Raw genomic sequence first — 20504 nt, forward strand, 5'->3', positions numbered from 1 at the left:
ATTAGAGCCTGTTTTAATATATAGCCTTTGGCTAGTTATGTTAGCCATACCTGCATATATATGAGTATGTATTTTACTTTTCACTGTTAATATAATTTTCAATACTTCATACAAAATAATAAAATTGAATATTTTTAATGGAAATGTATGCAATGAGTATGAATAAAATATAAAAGTATGATTGAATTTATGAAGTAAATGCTAAAAGAATGTGTCAATGTTCATATACATCTTAGACTGCCATTTACTGCCTATTGTTGGCTTTTCAGCACAAATAACGATTATATGAACTCATTTTTAAAGATTTTTTTATTTGCTATTTCTGACATTTCCTTAGTATTTCCCTTCATAATGATATTACACAGATATTGTTGGAAAAAATCTAATACAGGATTTACTAAAACACACACCTTGTAACCTATTAGCATTCTCACAGGTCAAGTAAAGCTTTGATCTTCTTTTCTTTAATAAATCTCCTAGTTCTCTTAATGATACAATGGTAATACCAAAAGTATGGAAAACAGAGTAAGGAGATCAAAAAACATGTTGGCATTACTTACTTTCATAATGAATCTTGAAACCATTATTAGAACGGCTATTGTCTGTTGTAAATAGAAGGTATATAAAATTACTACTACTAAATAGAAACTGGGGCACCTGTGTGCCATTGTAAGATCCAAGCAAGGGTGACAGAAGATTTGGCCCATCATGAACTTCCAGAACATCATAATTCAGCTCAGTCTGAAATCTACGGTTAAGAGACATATGTGAAAATATATTTATTAGAATAACACTGTATAGGAAAATAACACTTTAGATTGCTATTTAACTTATTATTTATAATTTTTACCAGCTTTATATACACTTTTCTTAAGCTTTTCTAATATCTTATATATCATTTAAGGCCCCACCATTTAAGAATACCAAAGTTATAAGCTCTTATTCCTATGGACAATTTTCATTTAAAAAGTATGAATACATACTTGTTGTTTGCAAGTAAGATTTCTTTCAAATGTTACAGATTATCTTCAGTTAATAAATGGCCTTTTCATTAACCAAGCATGTTTTTGCAGTCATCTTTCTTTTGCTTTCCTCATTTCTATTGAAAACTATGTGATTACTGTATTTATCTTCAATCAGAACATCAGAATTTCGTCTTAACAGTATACTTCAAATCTGACCTCTGCTTCATATAGTTGTTTTATTTTGATTTTTGATAAATCTCTTTTGGCCATTACATTTTTTATACAATTTTTATTTAGATTTTTGGCTGTTGTTGCTGCTATTGCTTTCAATTTTTTAAAAGATACAATTGTTTTATAAATTGTATTCAACACAGAGCTACTTTTAACATGGATAACATATTTAACATATTCATAATAAACTAAAATTTTGCATTCCTTCCTTGCACTTCAAGAGTATACCACAGTCTGAATCTGGATCAGAAATCTTAGTTGGGGGAAAAACATCTACATGGAATCATGAATAGTTGAGCATCTTACTCACTTCCCATAATGAAACTGCAGCCCAGAACATTCAATTCCTGCCTTCACCAAGGTTTTCCTATACATATTTCAGCTTTCAGCTTAAATTGGTCCACAGGAAGCCCTTCCCTGACCTCACAATGTAGGTTAGTTTTACTATATTGCCACAATTTATTGTGCCTTTTGTGACACCAATCACAGTTGTTTGCTTGTTTGACAGCTGTCTCCATTAAGAGTCGATAAGCTCCATGAGTTCAGACAGTTTCTGTTTTTGTTGATGTTTTGCATATAGTAGACACTCAGTAAGTACTTATTGGATAAATGAAAGAATTAATGTATTTTAAAGAAAACAATACTTTCTTTTCTCTAGGGCTGTTATCAACTTTATCAAAAAAGCACTCAATATGCTTTGATACTTCAGTACTAACCATGCATTTTCACCCTTTTAGAATATATCTTCCAACACATTTTTTGGCAACTAGTTATATTCAGTACAATTTTAAAAATAATTATAACTTGAAATGTCCACCAATTTTCAGATAATAACTTTATCATACCTACCAGTCTTTTCCAGTATTACAAGATTAAGCTACATTATTCCTCAGAAAAATAAAACTAAAACAAATAAAACTCAAAACCTGGTAAAAAAAATTGAAAGAAACATTTAAAAATTAGAAACTTTATTTCATTATAAAATCTCCGATATGAATATAAACATGGCACAAAAGTAGTCAAAATGTATAATTTAATGCTATTTAAGAAAGACAAATGAAATATTTTTAGATTTGTACCACTGTTACATCCTATTAAGCAAGACTTAGTAAAATGAATGGATTTCATAAGTTTATCTTACTCTTTATTTTGCAACCTGGAATATATTGTATTTGTCTAAAAATAACTTTTCCAATAATATGATTTAGAGTAGTAAATGTACAGGAATACACTATGTCCTTTAAAAAAATGATCAGGCAATTACACATTGTGAACCCATTATTTGATTGTTTGGTAGTCAGTCTATTGTAGCATATATATATATACTATAATATATATACAAAATATTTTTTTTTTAGGAGTGTTTTTTTTTTTTTTTTTGCTGTACGTGGGCCTCTCACTGTCGTGGCCTCTCCCGTTGCGGAGCACAGGCTCCGGATGCGCAGGCTCAGTGGCCATGGCTCATGGGCCCAGCTGCTCCACGGTATGTGGGATCCTCTCAGACCGGGGCACGAACCCCTGTCCCCTGCATCGGCAGGTAGACTCTCAACCACTGAGCCACCAGGGAAGCCCTAGGAGTTTTTTTTTTAACTTTTATACAGCAGGTTCCTATTAGTCATCCATTTTATACACAGTGTATACATGTCAATCCCAATCGCCCAATTAATTACACTACCACCCCCACCCCCCGCCACTTCCCCCCTTGGTGTCCACACGTTCGTTCTCTACATCTGTGTCTCTATTTCTGCCCTGCAAACTGGTTCATCTGTACCATTTTTCTAGGCTCCACATATATGTGCTAATATGCGGTATTTGTTTTACTCTTACCAACTTCATTCTGTATGACAGTCTCTAGATTCATACACGTCTCTACAAATGACCCAAGTTCGTTCCTTTTTATGGCTGAGTAATATTCCATTGTATATATGTACCACAACTTTTTAATCCATTCGTCTGTCGATGGGCATTTAGGTTGATTCCAAGATCTGGCTATTGTAAATAGCAAAGCAATGAACATTGGGGTGCATGTGTCTTTTTGAATTACGGTTTTCTCTGGGTATATGCCCAGGAGTGGGATGGTTGGGTCATATGGTAATTCTATTTTTAGTTTTTTAAGGAACGTCCGTACTGTTCTCCATAGTGGCTGTAACAATTTACATTCCCACCAACAGTGCAAGAGTGTTCCCTTTTCTCACACCCTCTCCAGCATTTCTTGCTTGTAGGTTTTCTGATGATGCCCATTCTAACTGGTGTGAGGTGATACCTCATTGTAGTTTTGATTTGCATTTCTCTAATAACTAGTGATGTTGAGCAGCTTTTCATGTGCTTCTTGGCCATCTGTATGTCCCCTTTGTAGAAATGTCTATTTATGTCTTCTGCCCATTTTCTGATTGGGTTGTTTTTTTAATATTGACCTGCATGAGCTGTTTATATATTTTGGAGATTAATCCTTTGTCCGTTGATTAGTCTGTAAACATTTTCTCCCATTCTGAAGGTTGTCTTTTCGTCTTGTTTGCAGTTTCCTTTGCTTTGCAAAAGCTTTTAAGTTTCATTAGGTCCCATTTGTTTATTTTTGTTTTTATTTCCATTACTCTACCAGGTAGATCAAAAAAGATCTTGCTGTGATTTATGTCAAAGAGTATTCTGCCTATGTTTTTCTCTAAGAGTTTTAGTGTCTGGTCTTATATTTAGGTCTCTAATCCATTTTGAGTTTACTTTGTGTATGGTGTAAAGGAGTGTTCTAATATCATTCTTTTACATGTAGCTGTCCAATTTTCCCAGCACCACTTATTGAAGAGACTGTCTTTTCTCCATTGTATATACCTGCCTCCTTTGTCATAGATTAGTTGACCATAGGTGCGTGGGTTTATCTCTGGGCTTCCTATCCTGTTCCATTGATTTATATTTCTGTTTTTGTGCCAGTAACATATTGTCTTGATTACTGTAGCTTTGTAGTATAGTCTGAAGTCAGTGAGTCTCATTGTTCCAGCTCCATTTTTTCCCCTCAAGACTGCTTTGGCTATTCAGGGTCTTCTGTGTCTCCATACAAATTTTAAGATTGTTTGTTCTAGTTTTGTGAAAAATGCCATTGGTAATTTGATAGAGACTGCATTAAATCTGTAGATTGCTTTGGGTTGTAGAGTCATTTTCACAAAATTGATTCTTCCAATACAAGAACATGGTATATCTCTACATCTGTTTGTATAATCTTTAATTTCTTTCATCAGTGTCTTATAGTTTTATGCCTATAGGTCTTTTGTCTCCTTACGTAGATTCCTAGGGATTTTATTCTTTTTGTTGCAATGGTAAATGGGAGCGATTCCTTAATTTCTCTTTCATATTTTTCATCCATAGTGTATAGGAATGCAAGAGATTTCTGTGCATTAATTTTGTATCCTGTAACTTTACCACATTCATTGATTACCTCTAGTAGTTTTCTGGTGGCATCTTTAGCATTCTCTATGTATAGTATCATCATGTCATCTGCAAACAGTGACAGTTTTACTTCTCCTTTTCCAATTTGGATTCCTTTTATTTCTTTCTCTTCTCTGATTGCCGTGGCTTGGACCTCCAAAACAAAGTTGAATAATAGTGGTGAGAGTGGACATCCTTGTCTTGTTCCTGATCTTCGAGGAAATGGTTTCAGTTTTTCACAATTTAGAATGATGTTTGCTGTGGGTTTGTCATATATGGCCTTTATTATGTTGAGGTAGGTTCCCTATATGCCCACTTTCTGGAAAGGTTTTTATCATCAATCGGTGTTGAATTTTGTCAAAAGCTTTTTCTGCATCTATTGAGATGATCATGTGGTTTTTCTTCTTCAATTTGTTAATATGGTGTATCACATTGATTGATTTGCGTATATTGAAGAATCCTTGCATTCCTGTGATGAATCCCAATTCATCATGGTGTATGATCCTTTTAATGGCTTGTTGGATTCTGTTTGCTAGTATTTTGTTGAGGATTATTGCACCTATATTCATCAGTCATACTGGTTTGTAATTTTCTTTTTTTGGAGTATCTATGTCTTGTTTTGTTATCAGGGTGATGGTGGCCTCACAGAATGAGTTTGGGAGTATTCCTTCCTCTGCAATTTTTTGGAAGAGTTTGAGAAGGCTAGGTGTTAGCTCTTGTCTAAATGATTGATAGAATTTCACCTGTGAAGCCATCTGGTCCTGGACTTTTGTTTGTTGGAAGATTTTTAATAACAGTTTCAATTTCATTACTTCTGATTGGTCTGTTCATATTTTCTATATCTTCCTGGTTCAGTCTTGGAAGGTTATACATTTCTAAGAATTTGTCCATTTCTTCCAGGTTGTCCATTTTATTGGCACAGAGTTGCTTGTAGTAATCTCTTATAATCTTTTATATTTCTGCAGTGTCAGTTGTGATTTCTCCTTTTTCATTTCTAATTTTATTAATTTGAGTCCTCTCCCTCTTTTTCTTGATGGTCTGGCTATGAGTTTATCAGTTTTGTTTATCTTCTCAAAGAACCAGGTTTTAGTTTTATTGATCTTTGCTATTGTATTTTTGCTTCTATTTCATTTATTTCTGCTCTGAAACTGATGATTTCTTTCCTTCTGCTAACTTTGGATTTTGTTTGTTCTTCTTTCTCTGGTTCCTTTAGGTGTAACGTTAATTGTTTATTTGCGATTTTTCTTATTTTTTGAGGTAGGCTTGTATGGCTATAAACTTCCCTCTTAGAACTACTTTTGCTGCATCTCATAGGTTTTGTATTGTTGTTTTCATTGTCATTTGTCTCTAGGTATATTTTTATTTCCTCTTTGATTTCTTCAATGATCTCTTGGTTATTTAGTAATGTATTGTTTAGCCTCCATGTGTTTGTGCTTTTAACGATTTTTCCTGTAATTGATTTCTAATCTCATAGCGTTGTGGTCAGAAAAGATGCTTGATATGATTTCAATTTTCTTAAATTAACTGAGGCTTTATTTGTGACACAAGATGTGATCTATGCTGGAGAATGTTCCATGCACACTTGAGAAGAAAGTGTAATATGCTGTTTTTGGATGGAAATTCCTATAAATATCAATTAAATCTATCTGGTCTATTGTGTCATTTAAAGCCTGTGTTTCCTTTTTTTTTTTTTTTTTTGCAGTTCACGGGCCTCTCACTGTTGTGGCCTCTCCCATTGCGGAGCACAGGCTCTGGAGGCCCAGGCTCAGCGGCCATGGCTCACGGGCCCAGCCTCTCCGCAGCATGTGGGATCTTCCCGGACTGGGGCACGAACCCGTGTCCCCTGCATCGGCAGGCGGACTCTCAACCACTGCGCCATCAGGGAAGCCCTTGTGTTTCCTTTATAATTTTCTGCTTGGATGACCTTTCCATTGGTGTAAGTGAGGTGTTCAAATCCCCCACTATTATTGTGTTACTGTCGATTTCCTCTTTTATAGCTGTCAGCAGTTGCCTTATGTATTGAAGTGCTCTTATGTTGGGTGCATATATATTTATAATTGTTATATCTTCTTGGATTGACACATCATTGATCATTATGTAATGTCCTTCCTTGTCTCTTGTAACATTCTTTATTTTAAAGTCTATTTTAACTGATATGAGTCTTGCTACTCCAGCTTTCTTTGGATTTCCATTTGCATGGAATATCTTTTTCCATCCCCTCACTTTCAGTCTGAATGTGTCCCTAGGTCTGAACTGGGTCTATTGTAGACAGCATATTAATGGGTCTTGTTTTTGTATCCATTCAGCAAGTCTGTGTCTTTTGGTTGGAGCATTTAATCCATTCACGTTTAAGGTAATTCTCGATGTGTATGTTCCTATTACCATTTACTTAATTGTTTTGGGTTTGTTTTTTTAGGTTCTTTTCTTCTCTTGTGTTTCCCACTTAGAGAAGTTCCTTTAGCATATGTTGTAGAGCTCGTTTGGTGGTGCTGAATTCTCTTAGCTTTTGCTTGTCTGCAAAGCTTTTGATTTCTCTGTCGAATCTGAATGCGATCCTTGCTGGGTAGAGTAATCTTGGTTGAAGGTTCTTCCCTTTCATCACTTTAAGTACATTATGCCACTCCCATCTGGCTTGTAGAGTTTCTGCTGAGAAATCAGGTGTAAACCTTATGGGAGTTCCCTTGTATCTTATTTGTTGTTTTTCCCTTGCTGTTTTCAATATTTTTTTTTTTTTTTGTCTTTAATTTCTGCCAATTTGATTACTATGTGTCTCAGCATGTTTCTCCTTGTGTTTATCCTGTATGGGACTCTCTGCACTTCCTGGACTTGGGTGGCTATTTCCTTTCCCATGTTAAGGAAGTTTTCAACTATAATCTTTTCAAATATTTTCTCAGGTCCTTTCTTCTCCTTCTGGGACCCCTTCAATGTGAATGTTGTTGCGTTTAATGTTGTCCCAGAAGTGTCTTAGGCTGTCTTCATTTCTTTTCATTCTTTTTTCTTTATTCTGTTCTGCAGCAGTGAATGCCACCATTCTGTCTTCCAGGTCACTTATCCGTTCTTCTGCCTCAGTTATTCTGCTATTGATTCCTTCTAGTGTATTTTTCATTTCAGTTATTGTATTGTTCATCTCTGTTTGCTCATTCTTTAATTCTTCTAGGTCTTTGTTAAACATTTCTTGCATCTTCTCGATCTTTGCCTCCATTCTCTTTCCTGGATCATCTTCAGTATCATTATTCTGAATTCTTTTTCTGGAAGGTTGCCTATCTCCACTGCATTTAGTTGTTTTTCTGGGGTTTTACCTTGTTCCTTCATCTGGTATGTAGCCCTCTGCCTTTTCAAATTGTCTGTCTTTCTGTGAATGTAGGTTTTGTTCCACAGGCTGCAGGATTCTAGTTCTTCTTGCTTCTGCTGTCTGCTCTCTGGTGGATGAGGTTATCTAAGAGGCTTGTGCAAGTTTCCCGATGGGAGGGACTGGTGGTGGGTAGAGCTGGCTGTTGCTTTGGTGGGCAGAGCTCAGTAAAACTTTAATCTACTTGTCTGCTGATGGATGGGGCTGGGTTCCCTCCCTGTTGGTTGTTTGGTCTGAGGTGACCCAGCACTGGAGTGACTGAGGTGACCCAACACTAACCGGGCTCTTTGTTGGGGCTAATGGCATACTCTGGGAGGGCTCACACCAAAGAGTACTTCCCAGAACTTCTCCTTCCAGTGTCCTTGTCCTCATGGTGACACACAGCCAGCCCCCATGCCTGCAGGAGACCCTCCAACACTAGTAGGTAGGTCTGGTTCAGTCTCCTATGGGGTCACTGCTCTTTCCCCTGGGTCCTGATGAGCACACTACTTTGTATGTGCCCTCCACGAATGGAGTCTGTGTTTCCCCCAGTCCTGCTGAAGTCCTGCAATCAATTCCTGCTAGCCTTCAAAGTCTGATACTCTAGGAATTCCTCTTCCCATTGCTGGATCCCTAGATTGGGAAGCCTGATGTGGGGCTCAGAACTTTCACTCCAGTGGATGGACTTCTGTGGTATAAGTGTTCTCCAGTTTGTGAGTCACCCACCCAGCAGTTATGGGATTTGATTTTATTGTGATTGTGCCCCTCTACTGTCTCATTGTGGCTTCTCCTCTGTTTGGATGTGGGGTATCTTTTTTGGTGAGTTCCAGTGTCTTCCTGTTGATGATTGTTCAGCAGTTAGTTGTGATTCTGGCGTTCTTATAAGAGGGAGTGAGAGCACGTCCTTCTCTGCTATCTTGAACCAATCTCCCCCCTATTGTAGTATTGAAATTGGAGTTTCACTTTGATAGCTAGTCAGTTGATAACAACCAAATTAAAGTGCACAGAAGAGTCAGGGATTACTTTGAACTGAAACATAAAGAGACTTAATTCTTAATAGAATAGCAACATTAAATGGTGATACAGAGAATACTGTTCAGTAGGAGTGAATCTTTGAAAAGAAAATCATCACAGATTTGCCTCAAGGAGCAATAAAAATACATTATAATAACAGGGGAAATGGAATAGAGTTACACAATAATTTGAATCTCTTTCACTTTGTATTTTAAGATAGTTGCACGAATTTCTCATGAATTGCCTCAATCTAGTGTTCATTTGTTTATGACATTATTGTTTATCATAAATGAATGTTATGGAGCCACTAGATGATATTAAAAATGAAATTGCATCTATTCTTACTCAATTTCTGGTGTTTTTTAAAATGTTCTTTGTGTAATCCAAAACCATTCTGACTAAACTGAAATAGTTCTCATTTTAAAAGTTGCACTCAGGAAGACTGACACTGATAGCTTGTGGACAAGGAGATAAGGACAGGAAAGTGACTAGAAAGACAGGTTTAGGATTATTACTAGTAAAATGAATTCAGTTAGGAGCTGCCATATAATGAGAAACTTTAAGAAGTGAGGGAAGAAACAAAGCAAAAATTCCTCTGCAAATCTGAGAATAAGACAACAATTTGGCTATGTTAAGAAGAGATAAACAATGAAAACACAAATGTCCGTTGGTGGTGTTGTTATTTTGTTGTGCATTTGATAGGAAATTGTAATTCTTAAGATTTTATTGACTTAAGCTACTTGAGATAATCTCAAGAAGCCAACTAATGACTAATATATTTGTAACGTTTTTAGTGGGGTTTTTTCTGTAGATTAATTCTAAGCAATCATGACATTTGAGAATATTAAAAAACCCTGCAAAATAGCTATGTAGCCACCTTAATTATATTATCTAATTTTTTAAATTTCATTTTCAACCTAATTAATTTAAGTTATTCATGAATAGTAGAAAGCAAATGATGTTACTCTGCAATAATACAATCCATTTTTTGGAAATAACTTCTATAAAAAAATATTCTCAGGATGAGAGGAACTATTAAAGAGTTTGCAGCCAGTGTCCTTATAAGAGCTCAGCTGGAAATCAGAAGGGAACTAGTTTTTTTAAGAACATAATTCTTGATGGATACTTTAAAGATGATATCTTTTTCTCAAAACAATCTTAAGGGGGAAATGAAGCACCAAGATATTATAAGGTCACTAAATAAGGAGGTGTTAGATGTACATATTTCTGATTTCTAAGTGACTATTTTATGATACCACCTAATGGATAAAATTCTCATTTATAATTTTTAACTTGATGAACATTGTTGCTCATTGTTTTGCTACAGAGCTACCTCTAACCACATAACAGCTGTTTTTAAATGTGAATTACTTTAAACAAAACAGTTTCTGACAGAGCACAGAGAGTATGAGCAGCCCTAAAGCAATATCTCACACCCTTAAGGTCTTTAGATAAAAAAGAAATGGAAGATTTTAAAATAATTTTCCCTTCAAATAGCTCAAACTCAAGAATCTTATGGGCTTGTGTGTGTGTGAAGGGCAGATGGAGGATTCAAACCCCCAAACAAACATTTCTGTTTAGAACATTTAAAAGAATTTGGGACTTTATTTATCTTAGTTACAGAAAGTATGATTCAAAAGAAATATACTGAAACAGCTGTGCCTTGTCTAAGTTAGTGAAAATACCATCAATAAACATATAAAGCATTCTAACTCTTGATTCTTCCAGTGTTTGGGCTAATTAACAAGGAACAGCTGAAAAAAAAATTATTGGTATCAAGGAAGTGAAGTAGCTAGGAGATTTGTAATATTCTTGAGCACGTAATTTAGGGATTAAGAAAAGAGGCACAGTTGACAAGTCCTATTCAGTTATGCTAATGGGAGAAGCCAAAATCTTTGGACTCTGAGAATCATTTCTCACCCCAGGCCTGTTATGGTTCAATGTCCAGAACTGTTTTCTGTTGCTCTGCACAAACCCTAACAGTGAAAATCACTTTTCAATTTGACTCTCTTGCTTCCAGCCTAACTTAAAAGATCTGTGTCTCAGGAAACAGATAAGAGAATAAGAAAGTGGCAGAGAAAAAAGTTCTAGGTAAACCATATGCATAGAAATTAAAAGGTTTTTCTCTCTAGCGATGCATCTTATAAAAATGGCTGGAATGAGCTGTCTACTGGAGCAGTGAGTAGCCTTGCTGAGAATCAGAAGAGTGACCTAATAGAGCCAATCTTCAAGAACTGGAAAGAAATGCTTTTGTGCCCACGAGAAACTCTGGTCTTAAGTGCAGGGGGCGAGGCCTCTGAACGCAGCACCCTATGACCAAGTGGAACTAGGCTGAGCACAGAGGAAAAGAAAAAAGTTTGGAGAATCCTGAAGTTGTAAACCTGAGGCCCACATGTAAACCTGGGTGGAAGCAGTAACCTGGGCCACAAACGCCAGCCGAAGCCCCCAACGCTACACTCTGGTGCAGAGAAGGCTAGTGCTCACCGTCCTGCATGACTCAGATACGACGCCCAGCCCTCAGGCGACTGCACCTGACCTGGAAGCCCCTGACAGGAGGCGGCCCCTAAGGTGTCTCTGGGACCCAAGGAGAGGAGATATTGACGGGACGCCTGGACCTCAGGAGACTTCGTGACAGGACAGCAGACTGAGTCGTGTGGCTGACAGGGTCTTGGTGTTCCAGCTGGGTGTCAGGCCTGAAGCTCTAAGGTGGGAGAGCCGAGTTCAGGACATTGGACCACAAGAGACCCTTTGGTCCCAAGTAAAATAAATTGGCGAGAGCTCTCCCAAGAGATCTCTGTCTCAATGCTAAGACCCAGCTCCACCCAGTGGCCAGCAAACTCCAGCACTGGACACCCCATGCCAAATGACTAGCAAGACAGGAACACAACCCCACTCATTAGCAGAAAGGCTGCCTAAAATCATACTAAGTTCACAGGCACACCAAAACACACCACTGGATGTGGTCCTGCCCACCAGAAAAACAAACTCCAGCCTCATCCAACAGAACACAGGCACCAGTTCCCTCCACCAGGAAGCGTACACAACCCACTGAATCAAACATACCCACAGTGGGCAGACACCAAAAACAACAGGAACTACAAACCTGCAGCCTGCGAAAAGGAGACCCCAAACACAGTAAGTTAAGAAAAATGGGAAGACAGAGGAATATGCAGTACATGAAGGAGCAAGATAAAAACCCACAAGACCAAAAAAATGAATAGGAAATAGGCAGTCTACTTGAAAAAGAATTCAGAGTAATGAGAGTAAAGATGATCCAAAATCCTGGAAATAGAATGGAGAAAATACAAGAAACGTTTAATAAGGATCTAGAAGAGCTAAAGAGCAAACAAATAATGATGAACAACACAATAAATGAAATTAAAAATTCTCTAGAAGGCATCAATAGTAGAACAACTGAGGCAGAAGAATGGATAAGTGATCTGGAAGATAAAATAGTGGAAATTAAGAAAAGATTGAAAAGAATTGAGGATAGTATCAGAGACCTCTGGGACAGCATTAAACACACTAAGATTGTAATTATAGGGGTCCCAGAAGAAGAGAAAAAGAAAGGGACTGAGAAAATATTTGAAGAGATTATAGTTGAAAACTCCCTTAATATGGGAAAGGAAATAGTCAATAAAGGCAGGAAGTGCAGAAAGTCCCATATAGGATAAATCCAAGGAGAAACATGCCGAGACACATAGTAATCAACTATCAAAAATTAAATACAAAGAAACAATATTAAAAGCAGCAAGGGAAAAGCAACAAATAACATACAAGGGAACCCCCATAAGGTTAACAGCTGATCGTTCAGCAGAAACTCTGCAAGCCAGAAGGGAGTGACAGGACATACTGAAAGTGATGAAAGGGAAAAACCTACAACCAAGATTACTCTACCCAGCAAGGATCTCATTCAGATTTGATGCAGAAATTAAAACCTTTACAGACAAGTAAAAGTTAAGAGAATTCTGCACCACCAAACCAGCTTTAAAACAAATGCTAAATGAACTTTTCCAGGCAGGAAACACAAAAGAAGGAAAAGACCTACAAAAACAAACCAAAAACAATTTAAAAAATGGTAATAAGAACATACATATCAATCACTGCCTTAAATGTAAATGGATTAAATGCTCCAACCAGAGACATAGACTCCATGAATGGATACAAAAAAAAAAAATACCTGTATATATGCTGTCTACAAGAGACCCATTTCTGACCTAGGGACACATTCAGACTGAAAGTGAGGGGATGGAAAAAGATATTCCATGCAAATGGAAATCAAAAGAAAGCTGGAGTAGCAATTCTCACATCAGACAAAATAGACTTTAAAATAAAGACTATTACAAGAGACAAAGAAGGACAGTACATAATGATCAAGGGATCAATCCAGGAAGAAGATATAACAATTGTAAATATTTATGCACCCAATATAGGAGCACCTCAATACATAAGGCAAATGCTAACAGCCATAAAAGGGGAAATCGACAGTAACACAATAATAGTAGGGGACTTTAACATCCCACTTTCACCAATGGAGGTATCAACCAAAATGAAAATAGATAGGAAACACAAGCTTTAAATGACACATTAAACAAGGTGGACTTAACTGATATTTATAGGACATTCCAGCCAAAAACAACAGAATAAACTTTCTTGTCAAGTGCTCATGGAACATTCCCCAGGAGAGAGCATATATACATATATATATATATATATATATATATTTTTTTTTTTTTTTTTTTTTTTTGCGGTACGCGGGCCTCTCACTGTTGTGGCCTCTCCCATTGTGGAGCACAGGCTCCAGACGCGCAGGATAAGCAGCCATGGCTCACGGGCCCAGCCGTTCTGTGGCATGTGGGATCTTCCCGGACTGGGGCACGAACCCGTGTCCCCTGCATCGGCAGGTGGACTCTCAACCACGGCGCCACCAGGGAAGCCCGAGAGCATATATAGGGTCACAAATCAGGCCTTGGTAAATTTAAGAAAATTGAAATTGTATCAGTATCTTTTCTGACCACAATGCTATGAGGCTAGATATCAATTATAGGAAAAAAAAACTGTAAAAGATACAAACACATGGTGGCTAAACAATACACTACTAAATTACCAAGAGATCACTGATGAAATCAAAGAGGATATCAAACCTGCCTAGAAACAAATGACAATAAAAACATGATTTCCCCAAACCTATGGGACTCAGCAAAAGCAGTTCTAAGAGGGAAGCTTATAGCAATGCAATCCTACCTCAAGAATCAAAAAAAAAAAAAAAAACAACCTAACCTTACACCTAAAGCAGTTATAAAAAGAACAAAAAATCCACAAAGTTAGCAGAAGGAAAGAAATCATAAAGATCAGATCAAAAATAAATGAAGAAGAAATGAAGGAAACAGTAGCAAAGATCAATAAAACTAAAAGCTGGTTCTTTGAGAAGATAAGCAAAACTGATAAACCATTAGCCAGGCTCATGAAGAAAAAAAGGGAGAACTCAAATCAGTAGAATTAGAAATGAAAAAGAAGAACTAACAACTGACAATGCAGAAATACAAAGAATCATAAGGGATTACTACAAGTAACTCTATGCCAATAAAATGACAACCTAGAAGAAATGGACACATTCTTAGAAAAGCACAACCTTCTGAGACTAAACCAGGAAGAAACAGAAAATATAAACAGATGAATCAGAAGCACTGAAATTGAGACTGTGATTAAAAACGTTCCAACAAACAAAAGACCAGGACAAGATGGCTTTGCATGTGAATTCTATCAAACATTTAGAGAAGAGATAACACCTATCCTTCTCAAACTCTTCCAAAATATAGCAGAGGGAGGAACACCCCTAACCTCATTCTACGAGGCCACCATCACCCTGATACCAAAACCAGAAAAAGAGATCACAAAAAAAGAAAACTACAGACCAATATCACTGATGAACATAGATGCAAAAATCCTCATCAAAATACTAGCAAACCGAATCGAACAGCACATTAAAAGGATCATACACCATGATCAAGTGGGGCTTATCCCAAGAATGCAAAGATTCTTCAATATATGCAAATCAATCAATGTGATAAACCATATTAACAAATTGAAGGAAAAAAACGATATGATTATCTCAATAGATGCAGGAAAAAAAATTTGACAAAATTCAACACCCATTTACGATAAAAACTCTCCAGAAAGTAGGCATAGAGGGAACTTACGTCAACATAATAAAGGCCATGCATGACAAACCCAGAGCCAACATCATTCTCAATGGTGAAAAACTGAAACCGTTTCCTTTAAAATCAGGAAACAAGACAAGGTTGCCCACTCTCACCACTATTATTCAACATAGTTTTGGAAGTTTTAGCCACAGCAATCAGAGAAGAAGAAGAAATAAAAGGAATCCAAATCGGGAAAGAAGAAATAAAACTGTCACTGTTTGCAGATGATATGATATTATACATATAGAATCTTAAACATGCTACCAGAAAACTACTAAAGCTAATCAATTAATTTGGTAAAGTAGCAGGATACAAAATTAATGCATAGAAATCTCTTGCATTCCTATACACTAATGATGAAAAATATGCAAGAGAAATTAAGGAAACGCTCCCATTTACCATTGCAACAAAAAGAATAGTGTATCTAGGAATAAACCTACCTAAGGAGACAAAAGACCTATATGCATAAAACTATAAGACACTGATGAAAGAAATTAAAGATTATACAAACAGATGTAGAGATATACCATGTTCTTGGATTGGAAGAATCAACACTGTGAAAATGACTCTACAACCCAAAGCAATCTACAGATTCAATGAAATTCCTATCAAACTACCAATGGCATTTTTCACACAATTAGAAAAAAATATTTGACAATTTGTATGGAAACACAAAAGACCTGAGTAGCCAAAGCAATCCTGAGAAAGAAAAACGGAATTGGAGGAATCAGACTCCCTGAATTCAGACTATACTACAAAGCTACAGTAATCAAGACAGATGGTACTGGCACAAAAACAGAAATACAGATCAACGAAACAGGAAAGCCCAGAGATAAACCCACACACATATGGTCACCTTATCTTTGATAAAGGAGGCAAGACTATACAATGGAGAAAAGACAGTCTCTTCAATAAGTGGTGCTGGGAAAACTGGACAGCTGCATGTAAAAGAATGAAATTAGAACACTCCCTAACACCACACACAAAAATAAACTCAGAAATAGATTAAAGACCTAAATGTAGGGGCAGACACTATACAACTCGTAGAGGAAAACATAGGAAGAACACTCTTTCACATAAATCACAGCAAGATTCTTTTTGACCTACCTCCTAGAGCAATGGAAATAAAAACAAAAATAAACTAATGGGACCTAATGAAACTTAAAAGCTTTTGCACAACAAAGGAAACCATAAACAAGAAGAAAAGACAACCCTCAGAATGGGAGAAAATATTTGCAAATGAAGCAACTGACAAAGGCTTAATCTCCAAAATTTACAAGCAGCTCATGCAGCTCAATAGCAAAAACACAAACAACCCAATCCAAAAATGGGCAGAAGACCTAAATAGCCATTTCTCCAAAGAAGATATACAAATTGCCAACAAACACATGAAAGAATGCTCAACATCATTAATCGTCAGAGAAATGCAAATCAAAACTACAATGAGATATCACCTCACACTTGTCAGAATGGCCATCATCAAAAAATCTAGAAACAATAAATGCTGGAGAGGGTGTGGAGAAAAGGGAACCCTCTTGCACTGTTGGTAGGAATGTCAATTGTCACAGACGCTGTGGAGAACAGTATGGAGGTTACTTAAAAGCTAGAAATATAACTATCATACGACCTAGCAATCCCACTACTGGGCATATACCCTGAGAAAACCATAATTCAAAAAGAGTCATGTACCACAATGTTCATTGCAGCACTATTTACAATAGCCAGGACATGGAAGCAACCTAGGTGTCCATTGACAGATGAATGGATAAAGATATGGCACATATATACAATGGAATATTACTCAGCCATAAAAAGAAACAAAATAGAGTTATTTGTAGTGAGGTGGATAGACCTAGATACTGTCATACAGAGTGAAGTAAGTCAGAAAGAGAAAAACAAATACCGTATGCTAACCCATACATATGGTATCTAAAAAAATCTCAAAAAAGAAAAGAAATTGATCTCATGAACCTAGGGGCAAGACAGGAATAAAGACGTAAACACAGAAAATGGACTTGAGAACATGGGAAAGGGGAAGGGTAACCTGGGACGAACTGTGCAAGTAGCATTGACATATATACAATACCAAATGTAAAATAGATAGCTAGTGGGAATTAGCAGCTACATAGCACAGGTAGATCAGCTTGGTGCTTTGTGATCACCTAGAGGGGTGGGATAGGGAGGGTGGGAGGGATTTGCAAGAGGGAGGGGATATGGGGATATAGCTGATTTTCTTTGTTATACAGCAGAAACTAACACACTATTATAAAGCAATTATACTCCAATAAAGATGTTTAAAAAAAAATGGCTGGAAAGATTTTTTCCCATGGAAGGTAAATTTGGAATGGTCTGACTTTGAGCACTGCCTGTACAGTTCACATTAATTCACTTTGGAGAAATGTGATGGTATCTAAACAAGATAGCAAAGAGGCCCATGTAACTACACGTTGGGAGAGATAGGCCATACATATTAAGAAGTTTGGGCAGAGAAAATAGTGACTCCAAATAAAAGTTGAAAATCAAAAGTCACAAGTGTGGTGTTCTGAATTACAACTATTGCTTTGCAATCTAACTGCTTCTCAGGTAGGCAATTCTATCAATAGATAGCCTACCTAAGGCTGAAGGATATCAGAGGTTATTTATTTAGTGATGGTTAATGACTATCATTTTCAAACAGGGAATGTTTTTTAATACAATAATGCACTTTGTTAATAACACAATTTCCTCATATTATTTTATGCTTATGTAATACTTCTAAATTGAATATAACTTTTTTTGAAATTTAAAGTTGGCTACCATTTGAGTCATCTGGGAGGTGGAGAAAGGGTGAATTCTTGGTAGAACTGATTTCTGATTTAGGGGAAAAAAAATCTTAATCTGCATGTTTGGAAAGAAAGGCAAAATTCATGCCTATCATCCCATCCTTCACCGAGTTGGGAGCTCAGAGCAACAAATAGCTAAATTGCTCTGCTTAAGTAACAGGTACTTTGAGACTCACCCTTTACATACTGGAGTGGGCGACTAGGGAGTAGGGAAATGAGGGCTGAAGATTCTGATAGGGAAAAGACTAGATAGAGCTGGGTAAGGGTCTGGGCTAAGGAGAGGGAACTGGAGAGAGAGATGCAATCGTTCCAGTGATGGGAATTACCAGGAAAATTTTAGGACAGTGAAAGTTTATTTAATCTTAAATTATTTTGGATTATGCAATAATCCTCTTTGGTTATCCCTTGTTCTAAGGTTTTTGTGAGAATGAAGGCAAGTGATCCAAATAAAGAGCAGACTAAGGAGTTGAGAAAGGGTAGCAGCCTCTGGATCTCACAACAGAGATGACTCTAAAAGCAGGAATTCAAAGTTAGAAGTGAACAAAAGCATCCCCAGGAAAGCTCTGAAAATATAAACAGGGCCTAGACTTACCTTTGTAACTGAGATGGGGCTCAACTTTTTATCTAGATATTGAAGGATGATGATCAGTGAGAATTATATGGATATAAATGTTATGAATTATGCAAATATAAGATGTTTTAATTACCTTAACATCATAACTCCTGATACAAAATAATGTTAAGTCCAAAACTGGAAATACTAAAATCATGTACTTAAACCTATAATACATGCAGTTTTAAAAAATATGAGATCAACTGTGATAACCTGACAGATATGCTAATCCTTCAAATGTGATACTCTAAATTTAGCAAATTAAAAATACATTATAAATCTCTGTCTTATTGACACAAATCAGTATAAGTTTTTAAATTATTCAATGATATGATCCAGTAATATTATGTTACATGGTATACTCCAAACCAAGTAGAATTCTGTGTAATACAGTAAGGTGGGTTAATTTGGGTCCCACATTAATTGAAAAATGTTATCTGACAAAGATTTGATTCTGAATAAATAAGATGCTTTTCAAGCTTCTCTAAAGTTACTATGGCAACACAGGCTATGTCAACCACTGAATAAAGAATATGTTTTTAACATCACAACAAAAACTCTGTCAAATTATTCTAAATAAAACCATTTTCTTAATGTGTAGGTTATTATTATGGGCTGAATCATGTCCCCCTAAAATTTATACGTTGAAGTCCTAACTCCCTAGTACCTCAGAATGTGACTGTATTTGGAGAAAGTCTTTTAATGAGGTAATTAAGGTAAAATGAGATTATATGGGTGGACCCTAACCCAACATGACTTGTGTCCTTATAAGAGATTAGGAAACAAACACACACAGAGGGAAGACTATGTGAAGACACAGGAAAAGGACAGCCATCTATTAGCCAATGACTAAAACCACAGAAGACAACCCTGTTGACACCTTGATCTCAGACTTCTAGACTTTAGAACTATGAGGAAATAAATTTCTGTTATTTAAGCCACTCAGTCTGTTACACTGTTATGGCAGCCCTAGCAAACTAATATAGTCATAGTAAAGTTGTGTAGGTCATAATAAAGCAGAGTGACCTCATGTAAAATGTTTAATATTTTATATCTGTCAAAATAGAATCTGTTTTCCTCTCAAGTTTTTACACTAGCATGAATAGATTAATTCTATGAAGGAACTCTTTAATCAGGGAAAGATCATGTTATATTTATAAAATTCAATCATCAGAGCATAATTTTGCTGAAATTATATATATATTTATATGTTTACTATAATGTTTACAGAAGTTTTTTTTTTTTTTTTTTTAAGAAAAGGTTGGGAGATGAGAGGGGTCAACAATATAATTGAAAAATTATATAGATATTTCTATTTGGATTTCAGAATAGTGATCGAATCACAAGTCAGAAGATTCATTCTTTTAAATTTTTAATAGTCCATATTATAATCTTTTAGGATATAGATTATTTGATCAGTAATACTAATTATCCTAAGGAAGAAAAAACTTGACTGACCAATCATTAATTTACATTAATTTGACGCAGCCTTTTTCTGAAGGACCTGTAAGTGTAGGTATATAGGTATAGGTAGTATGTGTAAGCAAATGTCTTAGGCTGCAATACGGTATCAATTCAAGTGTGTTTACAGCACCTTTGCCTTTCGGAATCTAGCAGAACAGAATCCACAGGCCCTTCAAAGTATAGGACGACTAAACTTACTAAGTTATAGGTCATAGGTTCATATCACAGTAGTATGCATATATATGAATCAAAAAAGGTCCATCTTACACATTTCATTCATACTGATAGAGCATTAAGGAAATAGAAAATTAACTTGAAAATAGGCTGAAAGGCTAAAAGGGGCAAACATTCTGAAACACTCAATGTCCAACAATTGACTACTGTAATAAAATTAAACATTAATATGGAAAGTAAAAATGCAGAATCTCAACTATTCTTTTAGACAATTTG

The 20504-nt window shown here is 36.2% G+C and overlaps 1 protein-coding gene across 4 annotated transcripts in view; it reads right to left on the reverse strand.

Moving 5' to 3' along the window:
• CSMD3 (CUB and Sushi multiple domains 3) overlaps window positions 1–20504 on the reverse strand; it is a 1073652-nt gene that overhangs the window by 401947 nt on the left and 651201 nt on the right. For all 4 annotated transcript variants that reach the window (XM_065895021.1, XM_065895023.1, XM_065895022.1 and 1 more), the window contains one exon: window positions 561–748. In XM_065895021.1, coding sequence (XP_065751093.1) covers window positions 561–748 — 188 coding nt within the window. The remainder of the gene's footprint in view (window positions 1–560; window positions 749–20504) is intronic.

This window comes from Phocoena phocoena, chromosome 17, assembly GCF_963924675.1.
Source record: "Phocoena phocoena chromosome 17, mPhoPho1.1, whole genome shotgun sequence".
Lineage (NCBI taxonomy): Eukaryota > Metazoa > Chordata > Mammalia > Artiodactyla > Phocoenidae > Phocoena > Phocoena phocoena.